General features: G+C 43.5%; 3 protein-coding genes across 5 annotated transcripts in view; all 3 read right to left on the bottom strand.

Moving 5' to 3' along the window:
* Positions 1–811: 811 nt before the first annotated feature.
* LOC133505881 (extracellular serine/threonine protein kinase FAM20C-like) lies at positions 812–5,528 on the bottom strand. Its single transcript, XM_061829403.1, has 4 exons — positions 5,058–5,528; positions 3,575–3,750; positions 1,175–1,253; positions 812–926 (listed from the first exon to the last, which is right to left on the bottom strand). The coding sequence occupies exons 1-4, from the start codon at positions 5,495–5,497 to the stop codon at positions 812–814; spliced, it is 810 nt and encodes a 269-aa protein (XP_061685387.1). The 5' UTR covers positions 5,498–5,528.
* Positions 5,529–11,925: 6,397 nt separating this feature from the next.
* Positions 11,926–17,655, bottom strand: LOC133505787 (dynein axonemal light chain 4). 3 transcript variants are annotated; one of them, XM_061829237.1, is made up of 4 exons: positions 17,531–17,655; positions 17,042–17,155; positions 15,241–15,324; positions 11,926–12,473 (listed from the first exon to the last, which is right to left on the bottom strand). In XM_061829237.1, exons 2-4 carry the CDS (start codon positions 17,111–17,113, stop codon positions 12,309–12,311), a joined length of 321 nt encoding a protein of 106 aa, XP_061685221.1. In that variant the 5' UTR covers positions 17,114–17,155; positions 17,531–17,655; the 3' UTR covers positions 11,926–12,308. The 3 variants fall into 3 exon arrangements, with proteins under 3 accessions (XP_061685221.1, XP_061685219.1, XP_061685220.1); XM_061829235.1 differs by having other exon boundaries at positions 17,042–17,121; XM_061829236.1 differs by lacking the exon at positions 17,531–17,655 and adding an exon at positions 17,243–17,511 and having other exon boundaries at positions 17,042–17,121.
* A 6,482-nt stretch (positions 17,656–24,137) lies between these two features.
* Positions 24,138–27,074, bottom strand: part of cbx6a (chromobox homolog 6a) — a 28,350-nt gene continuing 25,413 nt past the window's right edge. Inside the window, exon 11 of the mRNA XM_061829224.1 lies at positions 24,138–27,028. Within this exon, the coding sequence (XP_061685208.1) occupies positions 26,783–27,028 (246 nt within the window). The 3' untranslated portion in view covers positions 24,138–26,782. The remainder of the gene's footprint in view (positions 27,029–27,074) is intronic.

Raw genomic sequence — 27,074 nt, 5'->3', positions numbered from 1 at the left:
TTAAACCTGTTCACCGTTTACGATCACAAATCCTTATGTGTGTGGTCAACACCGAGTTGAGCGACTCTAACATGAACTGCAACAAGATCCAATTAGGAATGTCCTGTTGCCGGTGCGACGGTCTGAGCGCTCCCCCGTGCTGAAAAGTCTCCTTGTGATTAATGCGCATGGGAACTCTGGGTACGGAGCAGACGCTTACTGGGAAATCCCCCGGTCTCATAGTTCCCCTTCTTCTACATAGAGGGAGCTAACATATGTTATAACCCAACCTTAAAACAAAAGTTGACAAAAAGATAAACACATATATGTACGTTCGCTGTGTTCATCTTTCTGAGATGTCCGTAGCGAACATGAACACATGGCAACAAGTTGCCGAATGGCACGTGTTGACGCATGGATGGGGATGTTTCAGACTGGCCGGAATTTGACAAAATATACGGGCATGCGTATTAATCACAAGGAGACTTTTCAGCACCGGGAACGTTCAGACCGTCACACCGGACACAAAGAGAGCAGCAAGTGCTTTTGTTAAGCGTTTGGATTTTGTGTGTCGCATTTCATTCGCTGCAATAAAAATGGTGAGAAGAGTTGCAACTGGATTATAGCTAGCGAGTAAGATAACGGTCATGCTAGCTTCTGCTATTGCAATTAACCTTACTGGTGAGAATTGCGATTTTCAGTTGAGATATCAATAAGTGTGTGGTGTGCTGTGTCGGTCATCTAGATTATCCCGCACACTAAGAGCAGTAAAATCACTTTTTTTGTGTGTGTGGGATGCTAAAAATCGGTAGCCCCCCCTGCGCACCCCGCTTTATACACGAGTGACGTCATACCTGTCGAGGTGAAAGGCTCCGATTTCTGCATTGTGTCGTTCAAAGTCGGAGAAGTAGTAAAGGTTGTAGTTGGTTTCATCATCTCTCTCCTGCCTGCAAACACAAAGCGGAGACATGCTGTCAATCGCGAGTGACTGTGGAGAGCAAGCTAAGTTTAAGGTGATCGCGGAACAGATCGTTTCATTATTTCCAAGGTCGACCAGAGTTCCCGAATAGCTTGTGACTTTATCCTTAGAGTTAGTAAGGACCTGTGCAACTGGTAGGTTTCCTTGAGCGCCCGAGAAATTCACACTATTTGTAAGTGGTCTCTCAAATGTACGATTTTGCCATTAGCAACTCACTTCATGGGTTTGAACAAGGCCTGCCCATAGTTTCGAAATGTCATCACCAGCTTCAGCTGCGTACCTCCGGTTTTCTGCACTGGAAAAACAAAAGACCACCGTATTATTTAAGAGGTGTACCAATTAATGAACAACTCATGGCAAATTAATCAGCATCTATTGTGGTGATCGATTTTTGTTAAACCCGTGACTCAGAACAGGATAAGTGGTGGGGAGAATGGATGGATGGATGAAGTGATCGCTTCGAGATCGTGTTGAACCTTAAATTGTCCAAATCCTTCAAAAATTTAAGACCCTCAGTAAATATTCTCATATTTTTGGAGTCTTCTATCAAAGCAGACAAATGATCTGTTTAATCAAAGTAAGTTCATTTCCAAACATCTGCTTTTACTTTGGAAAACAATGATCAACACTTTTGTCCATTTTCTGAACTGCTACACAAAAAACGAGTAGCTGAATCAAAATTAATTTATGTTAGGTTTGTGTTTACGCCCTGCACTTAATCTACCCGCCTTGTTGTGTCAAAAGCATTTGTCACTGTACGGCAACTGTTTCATACGTACGTTAGACTGGCAGCTACTAATGACTGGTCGTGTTTCTAATCCAAATGAGAGGCTTACACGTCAGCTATGTGAAACTTTGACTTCTGTGACAAAGGCTGAGGTATGTCTACGTATAGACAATTTTGCGGGATCCACATCTGTAAGAAGCTCCTGAAAAATCAGTCGATCAACCACATCACAGCTGACTATAGACGAAGGGCAGTTTACAACCTGGATCCGTCGCCTGTCGGGCGCAGGGCGGTTGCGGGTGGCTTATTGAGTGGGACTCCATCCGTGAGTCACTTGTCCGACTACACTATCGACGACTAGCCGTTTGCATCCCTCTGTAAAGTTAAATTAAAATTAAAAAATCCAGCTTTTGTCAGACAAACCCAAGAATCAAACTTTCTCTAGCAGCATCTAAACGTGCCTCCAAGTGAAACTGTGATGAATGTAAAGCCAGTCACTCACATTTGAAAAATGTACAGGTGTGATCAGTCATGCCCGCAGATATAAAGTTACGGGTGTGGTCCACCAGTCATGCCCGCAGATATAAAGTTGTGGGTGTGTGCTCTATTTGCAAACATTAGTGTACCCCTTTAAGAGCAGAGGGGGGCGGTGTCAGGTAAACTAGGAAGTAGAAGTGGGAACAGCAGGAGACCGTGTGCTTCCCCGCTAAAAAAAAAAAAAGACGTGCTGTGGTTCACTGCACTGGATCTGTTTTCATGTGCGCTGAGTGTGCGACAAGTGTACAATTGCGCATTGGCGCAGCTCAGAGGGGACATTGGTCAAGACTACACAAAATAAGCGACATCTTTCAATATCTATGTAATTCTACTCGTAACAAATTTTAGGCGCGTGATTTTTTGTGCTCTGGCAGACTGGGCAGATTTGCGAGTGCGATGGCGTAAATATCAGTGACTGCCTTGTTTCTGAAACGACTGACGCTAATTGTTAGCATGTCAATATCATTTTCCATTGTTTTGTGCAAGCATTATGCTAAGCGGACGTTTTCACAAGGCAAATCTATGTTGTTTGAAATATATAAATCATGTCATTCTCTGTTTTATGTTTAGCATGGCAGGAAACCCAACCAGGAGTGGCATCAAACAATCAATAACATTTTTGCCTAATGGTGTCATTTTGCTTGTATCTCGATACGCATATGCACCCGCAAATATGGGGGCCGTGTCAGATAAACTAGGAAGTAGAAGTCGGCTGAGCAGCAGCTCATTGTTAGAGAACGTGTGCTTGCTTCCCTGCTAAAAAAAAAAGTAGACGTGGTGTGGTTCACTGCACTGGATGGGTTTTTAATGTGCGCTGAGAGTGTGCAACAAGTGCGCAATTGCGCAGTGGCGCAGCTCAGAGGGAACATTGGTCAAGACTACACAATATAAGTGACGTCTTTCAATATCTATGTATTTCTACTCATAACAAATTTCAGGCACGTCTTTTTTTGTGCTCGACTGGGCAGATTTGCGAGTGCGATGGCGCGCAGGCGCATACGCGCCTGTCAAATCACAGTCACTGTAAAGCCTTGCACCATCTTTCAAAAACCAACTCGAAGTCTTTTGATGCTCACAGCGTCACCGAAGGGAATCTGCATTTAAAAGTGTGACTCCTCAACCACCCGTGTCAGCTATTCTCGACAACCCTTCCCTCCGATCTGTCCATGCCATCCCGGGAGACCCACCACCCTTTGACCTCCACAATGTCGGCACCGACATCTGATTTCTGTAAAAGCTTTTTGCTAGTAACTCTCTTAAAATGGACTCATTGTGCAGCCCCTTCGGAAGAGAGCGCCTCGGCTTTCGAGGTTGCGACATCGCGCGGTCAGTAGTGACGCCGCGTATCATACCTGCGCTAACGATGCGGTGAGTCGAAAGCTGTTGGATCACAGAATCCATGTTGGGGTCCGGATGGGGGTAGAGCTGCCAGCGGGAGATGGCCAGGTGAAAGCGCAGCCAGGGGGGATGGCTGTCGTTGCTTCTATTCCAGAGAATACTGTCATAACCTTCCTGGCTCCCACTCGTCCTGCAGACAAAAAAGTCCTGCGGTTCGGATTCAACATTTGATCTTTTATACATTTAAAGATCTTGTGGATCTTTGATGGCTGGCTGGTTCATTCTTGTAGGCTGCCATCGCAAGTTCTTCTCGCCGAATGCTGTCTCTGTGCCTTCACTGTGGCTTGATTTACGCCACGATGTTGAAGTGACACAAATCTCATTATTGTGCTCTCAAGTGGTACATTAATGTCCACCTTGCTCGTAGAAACAAATGTAATCTGATACCCCCGGATAACTATAAGGCCTCTTCCAAATATGGATAAAAATCATTAAAGATTTAGGACATAACCGTCATTCTGATCCTGATGTCTTTGGAATACAGAAAATAGTTACGCTTGCCTGCTCGTTTACCCAATGGAACATCCATCGTGAACGCGTAGACAAATATGACAGGGATATGAGAAAAATATCACGATAAATATTGGCAGGGGAGTCCTGAGAGACTATGCCAATGCGTGTGTAATGTCAGCTGTGTTTTTGAACATTTTCTGATGTGACTATGTGCACTAATGCTTCATTGGGAGTCGCTTCTCCAACGAAGGCAAGTGTACAGCGGGCGTAGAGTTGTGTAAACTGGGATAGCAGATTTGTTCTGGACCTTGTGGATCTTGTTGTTTTTCCAAGAAACCACTTACCTGACACTAGCATCAGACAGACAGAAGGATACAATGAACTGTTCATGCAGGTTCAGCTCCTCACAGAGGATAAAGACTATATGAGTGATTACGGTTTTGTCTTATGCGTTGCTGGACTTTTTGTGTCCAAATATGTATTGCTTAAAGGGTTATACACTGTAACTAGCTAGAGGTAGCATTGAAAACGGTTGGATAGGTACATGGTGTTTCCCATGATGTTGTAGCATTTAGCTAGTTAGGTGAGTGTGCAGTGTGTATGTGGCTATTTTAAATACACAACACGGGATTATTATGGTTTTCAGTCTAGTTTGAGAGCAGACCTCAACTGAGAGTAAGCATAACATGAGTATTTAACAGTTTGAAGGCTATTTTGGTTGACAATATTCCAAAGAGCAGCTTATTGTGAAGTGAGACTTCCAAAATTTGTAAGTTGAGTCACCACTCAGGTTTCAATGCTCATTGTGTGGATGTTACGTGACCCTTTGTGGAGCTATTAATGGAATTCCGATAGCTGCGCGGTGTTTTAGGAGTGGAAACTGTTCTTTCGGATGTGTGTCACTTGAAGTCTACACGGAAATAGAAAAATCGAACAAAGGAATTCAATGGGAATGGAGCACTTGAACCTGTAGTGTGTACCCACGATCTGACTACTGACCACATCTGTGAGCTCCTTTCAGACTCCAGCTTTGGTTTGACCTTCAGCAACAAATCCTCATCTTGAATGGGCGACACGGGCGCATTGTAAAGACGATGGTCAAACAGCGCCTTGAGCTTCGCCAGGCTGGATCCAAGAGGCTCGACAAGGGGCACTTTGACCGGTACAATCCTTCCACCTTGGAATTTGGAATTCTTGGCACTGGAAGAATCTCTTTGCGGTCCATCGCCTGGTGACACGGTAGTGAAGGCGTAGCTTTTATTTGCTAGGTTTTTCTGGAATGGTGTCCTGGTGGGCAGCGGGGGATCACAGGTTTGTTGGTACACGGATAGCGAGACAAACGCCAGAAGGAGGTGCAGGAAAATAGAAGTGAGCGCCAAGGACAAACAGATTGTCTTGGAGCGACGCCGCATTCGCCACATCATTGTCCCGAGAGGTGGAAAAAGACTGAAGAAGGTGAGAAAGGAGTGACATGTCCGGTAAATAAAGGAAACCTGTAGCTTCAACCTGACCTAGCACTACATTTACTAAGGTCACAGAATATTTAAAAATTTAATTGACAAAAATGCAACTTACTTCTTTATGAGAGCTCTCTGCCACACTGCTGCAGTTGCAAAAGAATCTTCGGTATCAACCGCGAGTTGGTGTTTACACTTGTTTGCACTGTGCCAGAGTGGACACAGTGACAGGTTAAAGCGATCCAAGTACTACTCAATACACTCGTTTGAATTGGCAGAGACGCGCTCAACGTTGCTCCTTCAGTAGATTACAATTATAAACTAATTATATTTGGATAATAGACTGAATAGATTTCCCTTAATGCACCGCAGTAAACGCACGGTTCGGGGCTTCTGTACTTTTAAGCCTTGGCAGGGGTCGGCACTGAGCGCCATTCAAGTTGGAGACACCCATTGCAAAACAGGTGTCAAGATGGTGGCCTGGTGGCCAGATCCGGCCCGCTACATCATTTTACGTGGCCCGCGAAACCAAATCAAAATGGTGTTCTAGCGGAGTAGTTTGGTTTTCTGGTGTAGTACAGGTAGTTTTTCATCAATGCGTTGTGTATCCTGTATGTAATTTTTTTTTAAATGAGGTAATCTTTTCTATATATGGGTTCAAACTCGTAGCGACCCTCGAAGGGAAGTCATAACTCCGATGTGGCCCGTGACAAAAATGAGTTTGACACCTGTTTAGCATGGTAGCCAGTCAGTAGCTTTACTTGATTTATGGTCAACACCCACGTTATAACTATATTACAATCTCTATGCATAAACTTTTTAAACTTTCAGTAGAAGCTTGGTAAACCGCGTGGACATTCATATTTGATGAGCATCACGGTTCTTGTCGTGGTCTCCAATTAAAGCGGAGATCCCCGTGAGCCACCGTCAACGTCCCGTTTGCGCGATCGTGGCTTTCATGCTTTGGATGTCACATTTTACACGAGGAGGAATGAGTTCACGTTTCCTGGTCTTCAGAATCATGGCAAGAAGCTGTTGTCTTCATGTGTCTCCCTTGTGTTAATGATTTGTTTTTCTCCTCACATGCCCGGTGCTTCTTTTATTTTTGTCCTTTTTTTTTGGGGGGGGGGGGGGGGGGCTAGTGTCCCGTGCTGATGTATTGTAAACAAGCTAGTTAAAGCCTTGATGCTCACATCAACCTCCGCGGAGCAGCTTTCATCCCTTTCTTCTCACATCCCCCAAAAATTCACTGCGCTCTTTAAATTTCACCGCAGAAGACGCAGCCTCTAATGGGCAAAAGCTCCACACAAAACATTTGCCCATAGACATATTTATCATAATATGAAATTGTGTTTTCCGTACCTCCACCACAAAAAGAAATTCAACGGTGAGATGAAAGATTAATCTGTTCTGCCGCAATTTCTGTATCTTCTGTATCCTTAGGTGACTTTTGAGACTATCGCTCTGCTTTTTTCTTTCTTTGTTCTGTCTTTTCACCCATGCCAGGCGCACTCGCGCAAACACTCAGAAGCCGCCGCAACCTTCTTTCTCAGGTGCTGAAGAGGTTGCTAAGATACGGCACTCAGCTTTTTCACTTCGAGAGAAACACGGAATCGAGGCACAGTATGTGGCAAGCGCTGAACTGATATAGCCCGAAATGTGGTGGAAAATTGTGGTTTGGGTGTCAGAGTAGAAGAATTAAGTTTCTAAGGTCTTCTCTTCTGTGCCTTTTGGTGACTCTTCCAGTCTCGGTCGCTTTTGGAACTTGCTGATGACACTTTGTGAAACTCCCAAGATCAGTGGCTGTTTCCTTCTGAGAAAATCCGGTTGGAAGTATTGCAAGGGTGAGCTGTTGTTGTTGATCAACGGTTGCGTTGTCGTCTGGCCACAAGCCCGATATCCCCCAATGCCCAGATGACACCGGAAGACAAATTTGGTCTTTCGTGGCGGGACTACGTACGACGACCGCCATAAAATCCTGCTGTGTCTTGGTCAAAACCCTGGAAACACGACATGACATATCCAGCATTACAATATCGTTGCATCCCGGTTTTTTTTTTTTTTACGCTCATTGGACTAACCTTGTAAACTCAAGCTGTGTGTGTGTGGGGGGGTGAATATATATATATATATATCAACGATACCAGATATGGCCGTTACCATAGCGGAAACATAACAATGAAGGAAGAGGCTATTGTAGTGATTGCTGCAATCTTTTGTCTGTGTTGGGGGGCTGGGAGGGTGAGTAGAAGAACAAGGGGGAAAAAAAACCCACCTGTGGTGTCGTCCCTGGGTGCTCCGGAGAGGGTGGTTCAAGCTGTGTGGTGGATGAAAACAACCTCGTAAAAATGTGAAAACTTTTTCTTTGTCATTCTCATCTATCCATTTTTCTTTGCCGCTTATCCTCACAAGGGTGGCGGGGAGTGCTGGAGCCTATCCCGGCTGTCATTGGGCACGAGGCGATTTACACCCTGAACTGATGTGGGAGGAAATCAGAGTGCCCTGCCCACCCAGGCAGGGAGAGAACATGCAAACTCCACACAGGTGGGTCCGGGATTGAACCCGGGACCTCAGAACTGTGAGGCCAACGCTTTACCACCTGAATCACCGTGCAACCTTTGTCATTTTCATTTGCAGATAATCACCTGCAGATGCAAAATTAATTGAAAAGTCCCGACCTTTCCAAAAACTTTCAAACTGGCAGATTTTCATCCGGGACTTTCCGGCAATTAACTAACAACCACGATTTTTAAAAAGAGCAGTTTGAAGTGGCCATTTTCATAAATTTCATGAAGCCCCTGTTGACACTACTGAGCCTGCATGCAGGTAAAAGTGTGGATGGCATTTAACACCATCCATTTATGGGCCAATATGTCCCTTGCCGAAAGGTTTTGTACAAGATGAAGCCTTTCAGTAGGCCCGGAGTGCGACTCCCGAGTAGTATGAATATTTAACAGGGAAGCAAAGAAGGAGTGGGAGGAGATATTTAAAGAGGGGGCTGGTATGAATAATGAATGGGATGCGTCAAATTGCCAGTGGGTTAGGTGGGGTGGGGTGGGCTGTGTTTACAGGACCCATCGGAATCATCAGAAAGCCGATTTCGTCCCATATAGTGTGAGCTTGCGCCAGCGTCTTTCCGGTGTTATTTGTTATTTGAACCAGCACAATTATCACTTTTTAAGGTGTTTTGGGGATGCAAACATTTAAAATATGTTCAAAGTTAGTGGACTTTGACATCAGGCTTATATTAGCAGTCATTATGATTTGACAGGCGGTACGCGCCCACGCGCCCTCGCACTCGCAAATCCGCACAGTCGAGCACGAAAAATCACACGCGTGAAATTCGTTACGTGTAGAAATACATAGACATTGAAAGACGTCACTTATTTTGTGGGTTGGCACTTTTCGGACACTCTCAGCGCACATGAAAACCGATCCAACGCACTGAACCACAGCCTGACTTTTTTTTTTTTTTAACACGGAAGCACACGGGACCTGCTGCTCAGCCTACTTCTACTTCCTAGTTTACCTGACACCGCCGCCCTCTGCTCTTAAAGGGGTACACTAATGTTTGCAAATAGAACACACACCCACAACTTTATATCTGCGAGCATGACTGGTGGATCACACCCGTAACTTTATATCTGCGGGCATGACTGACCACATGCATACATTAGAGCACTGGTTTGATAAACCAGGGGTTGTGGGTTCGTATCCCACTGGGGCCTCCACTCCCTGAGAAGGGTTGCGTCAGGAAGGGCATCCGGCGTAAAAATTGTGCCAAACATATGTGCGTTCATCTGAGATGACACGCTGTGGCGACCCCGAAAGGGACAAGCCGAAAGAAACTTACTTACTTACATATTTTTTTTAATTTAAATGGACATTGTCTGCTTGCATTTCCTTTTTAAGAATGTGGAAACTTGACCAAAATGCATTTCTTTTAGCATAACATCTCATGAATGAAATTTCAACATTCTGGAGTTGAAATGGGAATGTGTCAGAGATCGATTTTATTTTTGTGTCGCTTAGTTGGTGCACATTCTGCTCTGTGTGAGTGGAGTGCATGATATGACCTGTTTGTTTGTGGGTGCAGAATACTCACTCTGTCAACATCCGTGGGTCACAGTAACCTCGTAACTGGCATGATGCAATGGGCACTTACATCAGTTTATGCAGTACAACCCTGGGGAAAAAATTACTACTTCGTAGACACCTGAAGGTTGACTAAAAAGATATTCTGAAAGACACAAAGTAATGCAGGATAGTCATTTTAAAGGCAAAATAGCACTGCTTTTGTACCTTTGACACGTCAACCTACCACAGTCCTGAAATGTTTGTTTTTTAAGCCCCAGGAATAGGTCGTCGCTCGCCTTACTTCACTGCACTCCATAAACAACATTGCTGAGTTTGCTTGCAGAGTTTTTGTAGTTGGGGTTAAGTGGCTTTTATCTGAGGGTCTTCATTGGGTTTGAAAGGCTGTTTGGAGAAATTCCTTCTGAGTTTTCCCCTGTCAAACCTGGAGAGGAACCACCATATTCCCCCTACAGTTTCTACATGCACTGTGCCGGTTCTCGACCACAATCCGTTCCAGAAAACGGTTCGAGAAGTGATTTGTTCGAAAACCGAATCGGTGTTTCCCATTAACAATGAATGGAAAAAGAAATAATGCGTTCCAAGCCTAAAAAAATGAAGCTTTTTAAAAGCATTTATTTTTAGCTTTTCGTAATAATAAACTCCATAGTAGAAATACATGTACAGTTTAAATACTCCATCTAGTAAAATAATTGAACAAATGTTTATTTTTTGCTTAAAATGTATGGTTTAGTAGTAGCGTACGCTAGCCTGGGAGCGTATAGCCGTATCGGTAGCGACTCGGCCCCCTAAACTTATTTAATAATTAATACGGTCATCCTCGATAAGAAGAAAAACAACAGTCACTACCGGGATACGTCTGTGTACAGAGGCTGCGTTACACAGAATAACAAAAGTGTGCTGGTTATGTCATTTCCGAGTTTTGTCGGGGGCATTTGAGTTATCGATTTTTGAAGCAAAAAAAAAAAGAAAAAAAAAAATCTCAAAATTTTCATTGGAACACCGATTTGTTCGAAAACGGGGACGTTCGAGAACCGAGGCTTTACTGTACTGGTGTATTAACCCTTACAGAAGCAAACATTTTGATGATTACTAGTTACATTTAAGCACTGTAATAACTGTCTCTGCCTTGAAATATCACAAACTTTTCACAAATAAATCAGGTAAAAGGTTGTTTTTAAAAATACAAGTTGGGTTGAGCGTAGTGAAACTCAAGGACAAGACAAAGTTCTCAACTTATTGACACAGTTTCCAAGTAATTAGCTTTTCTCGGGCCCTTTGTATGGTTGCCACAAATCTCAACTGTGAGTACGACAGTCACTTCCTATGTTTAGCTTCTCTTCGCCTGCTGATTAAAAGCATACGCAGTCATCTTCTTTCTCTTTGTTGAGTTACTTCAGGAGGGATCTTTTCCACTTTCTCCCTATTTGTTTGAAGATTTGCAGTTTGTTAGCCAGCAGCTCCGTATTCCTCAGTGGCAAGTACGCTCGCTTTTTTTAAAAAATTCTTATCCAGCCACAAAACAACAGAACGTGCGCTTGATGCAGTCGCTAATGACCGTCTCTAGTGTGACTTCGCTGCTGCGCTAGAACAAAAACAAAGGCCTGTGTCCTGTCAAAAAATTCAAAGAATATAAGGTGTCTTTTCACATTTCACTTTATTATCCATCACTGTGCATTATATAACTTTTACCTCTTTCGTGCACCTTCGCCTCTTGCAAGAGAGAGAAAAATCCAGAATGAATTCACTTCCGGCCAAAGGCGGGATACACAATCAATACGCAATTAAACTGGCGAGGTCAGTAACAGTCACAAATTGACTTTTGGGTGTTCAATTTCAAACCGTTTTCCAAGTGGAGTGGAATGGCAGGCGATCAGTCCTCGGTTATGGCTCTCAAAGCACCTCAGAAGGCAAAACTTCCCACCTTCTGCCCCGGCCGTACAGATTGCAGTTTCACACAGGCAGTTCCTGCCGGTATACGACATCACAAGGCGCAAAAGTGTCCGGGTCCACTTCATCGCCGCGTTTTGTCTCATTCGCGTTCATAGAGACCAAACGGCCGTAAAACATGCCGGGTTATTATAAAATCATTTACAGTAGGGAGTAAGGGGGAAACAAAAAGGTAGATCAGGTCATTTGTAAGAAGATGACACTTTTTAAAAGTTGCATCAAACTATGTACACGTTTATAAACAATATAAAAACATTGTATTGTAGGACAAGTGTCTAATTGTAAGAAAAGTTGAGAGATGATGTGGACATTGTAGTGCCGCACAAAGATGATGTTCGGTCTAGGTTAAAAAAAAAAAAAAAAAAAAAAAAAAAAAAAATCAAATACAGACCAGTGCGTGTGTGTCCAGCACACACAAAACACTTCTACAGCAGACGCTCCCTGCAGAGGAAAGAGGACAAAGGTGTTTGGAGACCCTGGCCGGATGAGTTATAGTTTCAAAAAGTGAGTTTGACGTGATGGAAACTGCTCGAAAATAAAAAGAAATATGTGATAAGGCAGGAAGCTGTTCAGGTGTCTGCAAATAAAGACTGAACGTCACAGTTCTTCTCCACAAGCGACTTTTGGTAGCCAGAGTCCAACTGGTACCTGGTTTTCGTTCACTGAATTCGCGAGCAGATAGTGGGACGTGGGATTGGGGGGGGGGGCAATTGTGTGTCTGCATGTGGTCGTGCTAGGAGCACTTCCACACGCACACCGCCAGACTCCCGCCAAAGAACATGTACAGCAGGTTCTTCACTTCGTGCGTGACCTCGAATCCGAAGCCCTCACCGATCACCACGTGCCACGAGCTGCCAAACTTCTTGTCCATGGACTCCTTGATCATCTTGGCGGCACTCTGGGGACAAGCACCAAAGAGGCCACGCAAAGAAAAGTACATCAAAAGACTTGATTACTACCACCAAGAGCAAGTAATCACCAGTCACTCACATTTGAAAAATCTACAGGTGTGGTCAGTCATGCCCGCAGATATAAAGTTACGGGTGTGTGTGTTCTGTTTGTAATTATGAGTGGAGCCCTTTAAGAGCGGAGGGGGGGGGGCGGTGTCAGGTAAACTAGGAAGTAGAAGTAGGCTGAGCAGCAGCTCGTTGTTAGAGACCATGTGCTTCCATATTAAATTTATTTTATTTTTTTAAGTACGTCAGGCTGTGGTTCACTGCGCTGGATCGGTTTTCATGTGTGCCGAGAGGGTGCGACAAATGCACAATTGCGCAGTGGCGCCGCTTAGAGGGAACATTGGTCAAGACTACATTGTTTTTTGAGAGCATTACCCTAAGCGGACCTTTTCACAAGGCAAATCTACGTTCAATTCAATTTTTGCCAAACATGGTGTCAATTTGCTTGTATCTCAATACGTATACGCGCCCGTCAAATCCCGTTTCCTCCCACATCCCACAAACATGCAGCGATTGGACATTCTAAATTGCCCATGGGTGTGTTTGTGGAAACCAGTTCAGGGTGCAGTCAACCTTTCACCCGAAGTTCCAGCACTCCCGCGGCCCTTGTGAGGAGACGCGGGATGGATGGACGGACTTGTCGCTAGCTTGTTTTACTGTAAAATTTGTAACTTTGGGTGTGTATGGCTTCAAAAGGCAGGGCCTTGAGCGTGTGGAGTTGGCTGGCTGTTGAGTCTGCGTGTTGTGTGGCTCAGCGTATGACTCCAGCTGTGTCAACTTGCAGGAGCATTAAAAACACATTTTTAACTGGCGATGGCAGGATATAAATAAATGAGCGAACAATGATAAATTGCCTTATGTTGGCGATCGTAGATCACTGTTGTGTTACACATTGCACTTTATCCTCCTCGGTTAAGTTTGAAGTGTGGACAATTTTTCTTTGACTAACTCTTTCCTCGCAGCTCGCCGTCATTTTGCCATCATATTTCTACACAGCGTGGTGTGTGCAACTGCAGTACCATTCGTCCGTGTAGAAAAACTGTTCTAAGGTGTGAGGCAGAGATTGCGCTTTGTCCGTTCTTCATAATTTTATGACAATTTATAAGTTTAATCATTAAATCCTGAGACAAGTATCCACTTTCAGTAACTTAAGCAACACCATGAGTGTGAAAATGAGTTCGAAAGATGGTTAACTTATTTTGACACTTGTGTGACGATGTTATCGTGATTAGCTGTCAGGGAGAATCCCCTTTACATGATCATTATATTAACTTCACTTTTTTGTGTTTTTCCTATGTAACCTATCCTGTTTTTTTTTTCCTTTCCCTCCATCTGCCACATCCTGAAATTTCATAAGAGGGCACCAACATCCAAAGCTAACAGTGAGTGGTGTCAATAAAGTATTATCCCAGGCGTTTAAAAGATCCCCCATCCCCCTTCAATTGATTGAATATTCATGATTGGAGGGCGGGAAAGTTTTGAAATGTCTTGGTCCCGTGTTTATATTACAAAAATGTGGAATTTTGACAGCGGGTGTGCAGACTTTTTACATAAACTGTAAAAATTTTGGAGGACGGGAAAGTTTTGAAATGTCTTGGTCCCGTGTTTATATTAGAAAAATGTGGAATTTTGACAGCGTGTGTGCAGACTTTTTACATAAACTGTAAAAAAATGTATTTACTCTAACTTGATTGAGAAATGAAAACTTGCCTGTCCAGTTAGTAAACGTTTTGTCATGACAACATTTTCATCCTGAAAGCGATGATTTCTACTGACATTTACATTTGGGATTGACCTACATCATCGAATAGATGGTACAGTGATGCCTCGGTCCTTGACCACAATGCGTTGCAGAAAACGGTTCGAGAAGTGATTTGTTCAAAAACCAAATCGATGTTTGCCATTACAATGAATGGAAAAAGAAATAATGCGTTCAAAGCCTAAAACAAAAAAAATTAGGCTTTTTAAAGGTTTTTTTTTTTTTTTTTAGCTTTTCTGATAATAAAGTGCATAGTAAAAATACATGTATAGTTTAAATACTTTATATAATAAAATAATTTAAGAAATGCATTTATTTTTTGCTTAAAATGTTTGCTCTATTAGTAGAGTACGCCAGGCTGGGAGCGCACTGCCGTATCTGTAGCGACTCGGCCCCCCATCTTGTAAACTTTTTTTTTTTTTATTAACAAAAGTGCAGAATAACTTTAAACAAGCAACTTGCCTTCTTTGGAGCCACGATTGGGCGTTAATACGTTCATCCTCGATAAGAAGAAAAACAACAGTCACTACCGGGACACGTCTGTGTAAAGAGGCTGCGGTATACAGAATAACAAAAGTGCGCTGGTTGCGCCGCGCACGTTATGTCATTTATGGGTTTTTTTCAGGGGGCATTCAAATTGAGAAAAACAAAACATGTCGTGGGTGGGTCAACTGCTTGCACCGCACGCATTGTTATTTCCAGGTTTTGTTAGGGGCATTCGAGTACCGATTTTCATCAGAAAACAGAAGCCAAAAAAATCTCGAAATTTCCGTTCGAAAAATGATTTGTTCGAAAACGGAGACGTTCAAGAACCGAGGCTTTACTGTATTTAACATCAGAGGGTCTTCTGTACCATGTCAAAAACAACTTTATACAGTGAAACCACACTTTGAGACACTCGGGGTAAATTACTTTATGCCGGTATTTCATCACTGACAAAACACACGTACCTCATTGTTGGTGGCAAACTTTTCACAGGCGGTCACACACAGCTCCATCGTCTCCACTCTCATTTCCTCGGGCATGTCCGTGTGCTGAGGACAAATCGATAGATCATCTTCTGATACCCAAACAATCGGTTAAATTTTTCGGTTTGCATGATGGAAAACGGGACAGTGCTCTTATATGATCAATCGGTTTTCTTTGCTGCTTATCCTGCTCCGGGTCATGGGGGTAGCTGAAACGTGTCCCATCTTACTTGGGGTGATCAAGAGATGATTTAGAGCACAGGTGTCAAAGGGGGCCAGATCAGGCCCGCCACATGTTTTTATGTGGCCCGCAAAGGCAAATCGTCTGTCAACATCCATGATTCTTATTAAAATCGGTACAAAATTTTCAAATTGTCACATCATAAATGAAAATAAAGAGATTTGCAAGCATTTTTGTGTTACAAAATGCTAACAAGTTGAACAACTCATAATGTTTGATTTCTGATTCCAAAACTAGTTCATCAATTTGAACCGTAAATATGATGAGGCGATTAAAGATTTTTATGGTTGCAGTCATAACGGCCTTCTGAGGGAAACTGGACCTACAGTGTGGCCCGTGACATCCCTGATTTAGAGCATGGGTGTGCAAACATGAGATTTTTTTAAAAATAAGATGGGTGAGGTCATACTTGATTCGGTATAATGTAAAATAGACAGTGGTGCCTTGAGATACGAGTTTAATTTGACGAAGGCAAATCACGTGTATCTCAAATCATCTCCTATTCAAATGAATGCCACTTCCAGCCTACACTCCTGCCCCAAAAAAAATGTGTTGGGATGTGTTTTTTTTAATATATATTAATTATATATAAAAATTTTATAACATTGTACTTCATCGAAACATACAGGAAGTTTTTGAATTATGGCCATCTACACAGTGGAGTATGTATTTTGATTAGCTGTTGCTTCTAATCAGAATATATTCTCTGCATATGTAAATGCATGAATTATGTTTTCGAACAATAAAATATGCATTTCAAAACAATCATTGCATCACTGTTTCACTTTATTTTTAACTTCTTAATCTTCACACATACTGAGGTTTAAAATTGAATCAAACATGTGATCAACATTAGCCCCAAAAAGTAGTTTTTGAAAAACGGTTCCAAAAATCACATGTACAAAAGAGGTAAGTAAAAGTAGTTTCAATGCTTTCAGAGCATTTTCACAATGTTTAACAGGGAAAATATCCACTGTCGTAGGCTTGAACACGCTTTAAAATTTGGCCAAATGATAAAGATCAATAAAATTATGTGCCCGGCCATATCTGACCCCAAGGCCTTGAGCAGGAGTGTCAAACTCATTTTTCTCGCGGGCCACATTGTTGTTCCGGTTTCTATCAGAGGGCCGTTATGACAGTGGAACAAAAATATTTAATCATCTCGTTATATTTACATCAATTTATGAACTAGTTTCGGAATCAGAAATCGAGGGTAATGTGTTTTCTAACTTGTCATGTTTAGTAACACAAAAATGCTTCTAATATCTCCACTTTATCATTTATGATATAAGACAATTTGAAATTTTGGTCCACATTTTTACAAAAATCATGGACGTTCACACGTTTCAAACCATCCTCACAAGTTTTCACGAATGGCATTTCCTCAGTGTTGTGTACCGTACCTTGTGGTGAAGTGTAGCTTGACTGTCTTTCTCATTCGGTTCTGAAGTTTTGTCTTTGTCGAAGCGGTAATTTTACTACTCGACTCAAGATGCAATGCACAGATCATAATAATGAAGGATGAGATCAGCTCTCTCCTACCCTGATGAGTGGAAAGCTGTGTAGTCTCTTGTAGTCGGCCTCTTCCTTCTTTCCCTCGCCGGTTCCTGCCATTCCGACTCCTGTTAATAGACAGCACAACAAAACATCCCCCCCCCCCAAAAAAAAAAAAAAAAAAAAAAGATACATTTCATATGTTGTTAGTACCTACCAACAACACACAAGGAGAAGTAACCTACCAACCTAGCTAGCGAGTGACACAACGAATCAGTCATTTGCGAGCGATAGATGTCACTTGCCACACAAATTGCAAAGTTTGTAGGTTTAACCAGAGGACACCTGTGGCCACGTTGTTATCGCCAAGCAGGCAAACGAGCTGGAACCAAACGAGCGGCGTTGACGAGCTACTCGGCTAGCTTAGCTTATAGCACTCCGTGGCCAACATATTACGTTTGACAAATTCTCTTTGACCCGACGCCAACCAAAGTTTGATAACGGTGAGGGGGAAAAAAAAGATGTTGGGGTGCTTACTGAGGACGCGTTCGGACCGCTGCAAAAGTTCCACTGTTTGAGTCCCAGGGTCGGTTGTTAGGGAGACATTTTCAACGAGAATTACGGACACAGAGGAAGTCCCGCCTACTCATGACACATCGGGCTTCTATTGGCTCATTGGATTGTCAATCAAACCAGATCTTTCTTATATTACAATCAGAGGTTTATTTTATAACGATATATTCATAAAAAGGCCTTAAAACTGTATATATATGTTTTGTCCGATCTCACTGAGCACCATGAAAGAAAATGTCACTATACATACAGATAATTTAAAATCAAATTAATTTATCATGGCTATTTTTGGCAGAACGGTGGAACAGTGGGTCAGCTGGGAAAGTGTTGGCCTCACAATTCTGAGGACCTGGGTTCGATATTAATTGGACACTCTAAATTTCCCTTAGGTGTGATTGTGAGCGTTTGTCTGTATGTGCCCTGCGATTGGCTGGCGACCAGTTCAGGGTGTGCCCCTCCTCCTGCCCGTTGACAGCTGGGTTGGCTCCAGCACTCCCCTGCGACCCTTGTGAGGATAAGCGGCAAAGAAAATGGATGGATATTTTTCATGTATTGTCATTTTTACTCTAACAATACTGTCAAGTGTTTTTTAATATTGTCTCTGTACCTTCATTTAAGTATTATTTTTGCTCTTCATTTTTTACAATATTTTTTATGTTTCTTTTATTTTTTTACCATATTATAATTTTGTGCTTCATTTAGTACACTGTTCATGTTGTTGTTTTTTTTTTTTCAACATTCTACCCTACTTATGCAGCCCTCTTGCTGAATCTGACCAACATGGAGCCCGAAACATCTGGATGGAGTCCCCCAGGTGGATCCTCCTGACCCAAAAATTGCTGTGGAAAATTCCCACTCTCGCTTGTGCTCGTGAATTCATTTTAATTTTATTCTGAAACAAGTGCTGCCCCGTGCCTGGATTAGAGCGGATTACGACTCCGCGGACAGGCAAACGGATCCCACATTAATGATATTCCTCAGCTCTTGTTTGGGCTCGGCTCGTCGCCGTCTGTGGCCGCGGTGACGCAACCTGCTGTTGTCTCTTCCAGTACGTGTACTGTACAGTATATGAACCGCTCACAGTATGTGGGCCCATGAGCAAGTACATCACTTCAATATATGAACTAATTACGTGGGACCGGATTGCGTAATTAAGCCGTTTAACGACATAAATCCAAATGACCCGTCTGAATTGCAGCAGCAGTCGATAAGAAAGGTCGACGGCATAATTTCAATTATGCATTTGAAAACAGGTTCAACTCATTCATGGTTATAATCGTGTATGTGGGACGTGAACATTGTGCATAAAGGTGAGAACGCCTCATGGAAAAGTACAAAGCAGGTAGGGAGGTAGATGGATATCTAATGACATTTATTACAAGATATGTATCAAAGCGGAACAGTGGATCAGATGGTAAAGTGTTGGCCTCACAGTTCCGAGGTCCCGGGTTCAATCCCGGATCCGCCCGTGTGGAGTTTGCATGTTCTCCCCGCGCCTGTGTGGATTTTCTCCGACCTCTCTGGTTTCCTCCCACATCCAAAAATATGCAACATTAATTGGACACTCGAAATTGCCCCAAGGTGTGATTGTCTGTTTGTCTCGATGTGCCCTACGATTGGCCGGCAACCAGTTCACGGTGTACCCCGTTTCCTGCCCGTTGACAGCCGGGATAGGCTCCAGCACTCCCCGCGACTCTTGTGAGGATAACCGGCTAAGAAAATAGATGGATGGATGGAGATGTATCAAAAATAAAATAAACAGTGGTACCCTGAGATGACTCGACTTGCCAGGTTTTCAAGATGTGAGCCGTCATTCGGTTGATTTTTTTTTTTTTTTTTTGCTTTGACTTGCGTGCAGAAATTTGAGATACAACCAAATTGACAAAATAATAAGAAAAAAAAAATAAGCTCCCAGTTGAGGTTTCCTGTCATGCTAAACACAAAACAGAGAATGACATGATATATATTTCAAACAACGCAGATTTGCCTTGTGAAAACGTCCGCTAACCGTAATGCTCGCAAAAAACAATGGAAAATGATATTGACATGCTAACAGTTAGCATCAATCGTTTTAGAAACAAGGCAGTCACTGTGATTTGCCCCATCGCACTCGCAAATCTGTACAGTCAAACATAAAAAATCACACGCATAAAATTTAAGTAGAAATACATACATATTGAAAGACGTCGCCTATTTTGTGCAGTCTTGACCAATGTTCCCTCTAAGCTGCGCCGCTGCGCAATTGCGCACTCTCAGCGCACATGAAAACCTATCCAGCGCAGTGAACCACAGAAGCACATGGTCTCTCCTCAACCTACTTCTACTTCCTAGTTTACCTGACACCGCCCCCCTCCGCTCTTAAAGGTGTGAGCCCATAGTTACAAACAGAACACACACCCGTAACTTTATATCTGCGGGCATGACTGACCACACCCGTAACTTTATATCTGCGGGCATGACTGGTGGACCACACCCGGAACTTTATATCTGCGGGCATGACTGACCACACCCGTAACTTTATATCTGCAGGCATGACTGGTGGACCACACCCGGAACTTTATATCTGCGGGCATGACTGACCACACCCGGAGCTTTATATCTGTGGGCATGACTGGTGGACCACACCCGGAACTTTATATCTGCGGGCATGACTGGTGGACCACACCAGGAACTTTATATCTGCGGGCATAACTGGTGGACCACACCCAGAATTTTATATCTGCGGGCATGACTGACCACACCTGAACTGACTGACAATGACTATGTGTAAAAGCTCACTTTCATAAAACTCATGACTGGCGAGTTTTGGCTTGCCGTATAAAATCTCTGAAGTATTTTTAGATCATGTCACACATGAAATTAATAACTCAAACTGCATGGTAAATGTGTAAAGGGATTTTTCTAAGAATGGGCTGTCACGATGCGGGGCTCAAGGGTGGACCCAAATGCACGACTCCAGAGACAGCAGACAGTACAGAGGAAACCTTTATTCGGTCCGAGGTCTGAGATCAGGTAGACAGTCCAAACAATTCGTAGTACCAGTACGAATGGGCTTACGAGGGTGGTCAATGAACAGGCGTGGGTCGGTGCACGGAGGTCAGAAGTCGAGAAAGCAGGAGTGCGGGAACGAGGCATGAAGAGCAACGATCTAGCGGAGTCTCTGTCGTCCCCCGGGTCCTATATGTACTGGGTCTAATCAAAGGTCATGAGGCGCAGGTGTGCACCTTCAGATTAGCTGGCCACGCCCAGCCCTGGCTGGAATCCAGGAGCATGACATGGGCAAGCCCGACACAGATCTCCTGTAAAAATGTAGACCATAAAGACTGCATGAACGTAAGAAGAAACAGAGAACGTGGACTGAATAACCAAAGGAGGAAGAATGTAGATTCTGGAATAAAATGCCCGAGGGGGGATGCGAGTTTGGCTTCTTTTCGACATTTTTGCGATGACAGAAAACAACTAATCTTTTCTCGAAGGCTTACGTAGAATATAGAATGACCCGGGCGGGCCGACGCCATGGCGAGGGAAGACGAGGGTGTAGAAAAGCTGTTTTTGTGTACAATACGTGTTTTTTTTTTTTTTTTTTTTGCGAAGGCGGCGCAAAGACGGAAAGGTCAAACGAAGGTTTGTGTAAAGTGTGCCTGCCTGCGGGAAAGCCAATTAGCGAGCATCTATAATTCATCGGTTGCGGATGCAGATTGTTCGTGAGGAAAGGGGGGAGTCCGAGGGGGGGGGGGAGTGACGACCCCGTGTGACAATTACTAACTAGATGACCCAAATCTTCGAGACTGACTGACGGCTTGATAATTGCGCTGGGAATCACAGAGGAAATTGTGATGCGATATTGCGGTAATGATATAAAATCACGAGGCAATCACGGTTAGCACATCCCCCTCGTGCTCGGGTTTTTTTCAGTTCTGAGCTTTGCGCGTTGAATCAGATGCAAGAGGACGCCGGCGTCAACGTCTGAGACAAGGACGGACGGCCTTGAACACGGGCACGGCCACTGAGTCTCGTGTTAAACTTCGCACTCACGTGGCAGCGTTTTGTCTCGGGCTTGCAAAGCTGAAGAATCAAGGCTACGGAGCCTGAATTTGTAAATCGGAACACGCCGTAATTTATTAATAACCTTTGCTCATGCGGTGATAGTTGAATAAAAAGACTTTAAGGGCATAAATATTGAGCAGTCAAATGAATACCACTAAATAAGTAGAGCGTTTTTTTTTTTTTTGTGATGACGTATTCTTGCACGAGTTCACTGCGCACAGTTCAGAACCTCAAAACATCGGATGTATGTCGGTACTGTTCATTTCCATTTCTGAGTAAATACAGGTTCAGATGATGGAAAAAGCAAATGATTGGGATTATTCAATAAAGGTTATGTCACGAGCAAAGCGTGGCCACTACCAAGGGGGGGCGTGGCCGGGCCGCTGATCTGGGCGGAGTCATCTCTGACACCTGTCCCCGGTCACAGCTGTTTCACGTGAGGCACTCTGATTAGACCAAGTATTTCAATTGGAGTTTTGTCAATGGCTTTTGCCAGTTCATTGCTTTGTGTTACCCTATTCCTTGTTTTTTGGATCTTGCTTTCTTGGACTGCGTAATTGTGCATCTCTTGAGTTAAGAATAAAACCCGCTGAACATTATGCCTTTGCTTGGGCGTCCTGCGTTTGGGTCCGCCTCCGCATTGCTGGGATGTGACAGGTTATGCCAAAGTTTTTCCCCTTTCTGAGATTGAACGTAAAACTGTCTTGTTTCAAATTGGGTAAATCCAGGGACCTGTTTGGATGCAATTCAACTACCTTAATTACTCGTGTATAAAATTACATCTTTTGAGTTGCAGATATTCCCCCCCCCCTCTATCTATGTTATACCCATGTATAATACGCACCTCAGAATTTCTAGTGTCCACCTCCCCCCCTCCTTCCCAAAAAACAGATGCACTATCCTCTGTAGTAGTTTGTATTCTATTGGGTTTTCTAAATCCATTTTTCTTTTGACATAAACGGGAAATGAAGAACCAGTGTTGCCATTCACATCCTATTAAAACTTGTCAATGGAGTAAAGCTCAGCACATCTGCTCCTCACTCAGAACATGGAGGTTGAAATCCTCTGCATGGACTTTGCTTGTTCTCCCCTGCGCTTGCTTCTAACTAAATCCACAAAACATGCATGTAAATCTTCAATCCAGGTTGTACCCTGCCCTCTTGCTCAAAGGTATCTGAATAATCTCCATGAGAACAAGCGGCGTAAAATATGAACGAACGGAATGCAGCCGACTCCCGGTACGTACACTGACGTTGTCATGGCAGCCGGTGTAGTTGCGTCGCTGAATTTCTGTAATTCCTGAGCAAGTGTCTTTTATTAAATAAGCCTCGGGGGTGTTGTCACTGAAATATTTAATTACTATTAAATTACCAGGCGGCCTCGGTTTGAAAGTGCCTCACGGTTTTTTGGAAGTTTATCAATGAATTGAGGACAGCCTTGACTTGCCGTGCGACCGGAAATTGAATTGACACTTTTCGTGACGTTCGTGAGCAACCTTGTACTCTCCGCAGGTGTTCTGAGAAAAGGCCATCCATCCATTTTCTTTGCCGCTTATCCTCACGAGGGTCGCGGGGAGTGCTGGTGCCTATCCCAGCTGTCGACGGGCAGGAGGCGGGGTACACCCTGAACTGGTTGCCAGCCAATCGCAGGGCAAATCGAGACAAACAGCCGCACTCGCGATCACACCTTGGGGCAATTTATAGTGTTGAATTAATGTTGCATGTTTTTGGGATGTGGGAGGAAACTGGAGTGCCCGGAGGAAACCCACCCAGGCACGGGGGAGAACATGCAAACTCCACACAGGCGTGTCCGGGGATTGAACCAGGGACCTCAGAACTGTGTACCAGCTGACCCACTGTGTCGCCCTCCCAAAAACATGCCACATTAATTGGACACTAAATTGCCCCAAGGTGTGATTGTGAGTGCGGCTGTTTGTCTCCATGTGCCCTGCGATTGGCTGGCGACCAGTTCAGGGTGTACCCCACCTCGTACCCGTTGACAGCAGGGATAGGGTCCAGCACTTCCGCAACCCTTGTGAGGATAAGCGGCTAAGAAAATGGATGGATGGATTTTTTTTTCTCTCAAGCTATTAACACTGATCTAATTTGTTTTTCTTCCACTTTAATTAATGCAATAAGCACGGGGTTATTGCTCTCCTCCAACGATAATGACTCAAGAATCTCCACCCCCCCCCTCTCATGCATCTGTATTTATGGAAATTATTATCATTGAGGTTGCATTTATGCTTTGTTTGTGCACCTGTCGGAGCCGTTCTGTGACAGCTAAACAGTGAGTAAAACGGAAGGGGAAAAAAGAGATTTGGGGGTTAATCATAGGCATGAGTAGCAGTGTGCATCAGATCACTGTACACCAAGAAATGTCATACGTGGGCAGATGAGTGAATCATAACCCCCCGCCGGCCCCCGTCTATGCATCAGCGAACCTGTTGCAGCGACACAGCAGCACACAAAGAACCTCAGACGATGCCATCAAAAGCACTTTATTACGTTTCATCCAACCCCGGTTCACAATATCAAATGCATGAGGCGCAAAGGAGGACAAACACTGTCACGGTCCCGAATATGACGTCGAGCGAGAAAAAGGTCACGAAGGAAATAAGACGACTACCGTTTGTGGGCGTTTCGGACCCACACAGGCACTTTTAAAAGAAAATACACGCGGCGGTCGTGGTGCTGAGGTGCTGTGAGGGGGAGACTGAAAAGAGAGGGGATTTTTTTTTTTTTTTGGGGGGGGGGGTTCAGATTCTGGGAAAATCAACATGTGATTTGAATTATACCATTATGAGTGAATGTTGTGATAAGATAAAAGCTGTACTTACACATTTATGCTCCTAAAGCTACCTTATTGTTGTAAAATTTACATTTTTTTCCTGTTTAAATAGAACAACTTCATTCAAGTAAACTTGCGTTAATCTATTCATGTGACATGGAAATTTATTATAAACTTGCACATTATTATTGTAAGAGTACAACTTTTCTCATAAAATTACGACTTCAATCACATACAAATACAACTCAGAATACTTGAATTCTTGTAAAATTGCAATTTTTCTTTACTGGTAGTATCAGTTTGAATTTTTTTTCTCCCACATATTATGATTGTACTATATTTAGTAAAAAAAAAAAAAAAGTTCTTATGACTAGTCGCATGTACAACTTTATTCTCATATTTTAATTCTCGTAAAACTATGATTTTCATTGTAAAATGACAATTTTCTTTCCTCATAATATTCTGGCTTTATTTGGCCTTGGAATATTCAATTTTCCTTATGATATAATTGCAACCTACACTTCATATAAATCTATTATCATGAGGATATGATATTTGAATTTATTTATTTGTTATTTCTGGTTATATGGACTTGATTTTTGTTTTTACTTTAAACATTACATCTTCATTCAAATAAAATTCAACCTTTTTTTCTTCCATCTATCCATTTTCTTTGCCACTTATCCTCACGAGGGTCACGAAAAGTGCCGGAGCCTATCCCACGCTTTTTTCTTGTAATATGATTTTATTTAGTAATTTTTTTTTACATGTAAAATGTTTTATTGTAGTGTTAATCCTCTTTCGTATTACACGGTGGATCAGCCGGGAAAGCGTTGGCATCACAGTTCTGAGGACCCGGGTTCAATCCCAGCCCTCCCCGTGCCTGCGTGGGTTTTGTCTGGGCACTCCAGTTTCCCCCCCACATCCCCCAAAACGTGCAACATTAATCGGACACTCGAAATTGCCCCTAGGTGTGATTGGGAGTCCGGCTGTTTGTCTCGATGTGCCCTGCGATTGGCTGGCAACCAGTTCGGGGTGTACCCTTCCTCCTGCCCGCTGACAGCTAGGATTGGAACCAGCACTCCCCGAGACACTCGTGAGGATAAGCAGCAAAGAAAATGGATAGATGGAATTCCACCCCCCCCAAAAGAACAGTTGAGTTCCTTGTGTGTGCCACTCCTTTGACAGTTGCCATTGCCCAGAACGCAAGTGTCAAAAATGTCCATGAAAGAAACAAAATGGTATTGTTCGAAACAATAACGATGGTAACAACATTTCAAATGAATTCCACCGTCTACAATCCCTCCGAAAGAAAGGAATCTTTACACTAGCTGCTTTTGATATTTTATTACCGCAATGCAATATAAGAGAAATGCACCATGCAATTGAATCCTCGAAATTTAAAGCCATTATTACTTGCGGGAAATCGATTAAATGTGCGTCTCGGTACGGAGGTCCCACTGGAGTCTGTCATAAAGTGTGAAATACAAAATCATTTTCGTTGAAATAGTCGAAATCGGTTGGTATTTTTGGTGATACGCTCTTTTGTAAAAGTCAATTTCCCCGCAAAAAAAAAAAAAAAAGATGACTGAGAGGCACAAAAGGGACTGGCACTGAACTGCTTTTGACGCAGTCTTCAAAATTACATGCAAATACAAAAAAAAAAAAAAAAAATGTTCTATGCGGTTTAGCCGAGGTACAATTTTAATCTTCGGGAGCTCACAGTTTTGACATCAATGTCGGGATTGGTCGAGAGCGCAGCTTATACCTAGTTATGACCGTCGGCAGATCGTGTCGAGCTACAGCGGGGCGCTGGGGGCGAGCAAAATGAGTCAGGCTACATTTACACACGATAATTACACGTTTACAGTATAAGATCAGCGTTGTAGCGAATGGTAAGAGGGACGATACCGTATAAAACCTACAAGTATGCAGAACAGGATACAATCGGACATGAAGTCATTGTTTCTCGTTGAAAAACGTCAACACGCGTCTCGGTTTCCGCATCTAAACAGAAGCAACAACGTGAGGTGACACTAAAGTTTTGCTTCATCAGTGATTATACCTGAAAACCCTAAAACCCCAAGACCTCAGGAGTCCGGTATGGTTTTTCACTTCACAGAGATGGTCGACCCAAATTAGCACTGATAGTCAGTCCATCGATTCCCCCGTTTAGGTAATCCCGAGACTAACCTCACTTTCACTTTAGAACTAAACACCTAACACACCGACATGAAAAACAGCTCTAAATGTCCGATTAGCTCTGTCCCGTTAGCTCCCTAGCTCCGAACAAACGCCGGAGCTCCCAAAGTATTTCACCCCTCGACTACATAGCTCACGCACGTGAGCTCTCGTAGTATCCGCCCCACTCCCCCCCCCTCACTGTTTGGGACTGAAAGGTTTGGATCTTTCAGCAGCGTGGCACGGGTCTAAGGACTCTTTGGTGGCGCCACCGTATACGTCCACGTCCAGATCGGTCCAGGGGACGATGTTGCCGAGGACTGGGGAACTGCATTCCGCCAGAGCAGCAACTTCAACAGGCTTCAACACCCGGTCCCACAGGTTGAACTGGGAGAGTTCACCAACCAGTGCCTGGGAGGCGTCGAAACGTCCGCCGAGGGTGTCCTTTGGTCGAGGAACAGAAGTGTGGTTTAGAATAATTAGCAAAGAC

Source organism: Syngnathoides biaculeatus, chromosome 9, assembly GCF_019802595.1.
Source record: "Syngnathoides biaculeatus isolate LvHL_M chromosome 9, ASM1980259v1, whole genome shotgun sequence".
NCBI classification, from domain to species: Eukaryota; Metazoa; Chordata; class Actinopteri; order Syngnathiformes; family Syngnathidae; genus Syngnathoides; species Syngnathoides biaculeatus.
The sequence above is the reverse complement of the archived record's forward strand: the minus strand, read 5'-3'. Positions and strand labels throughout refer to the sequence as shown.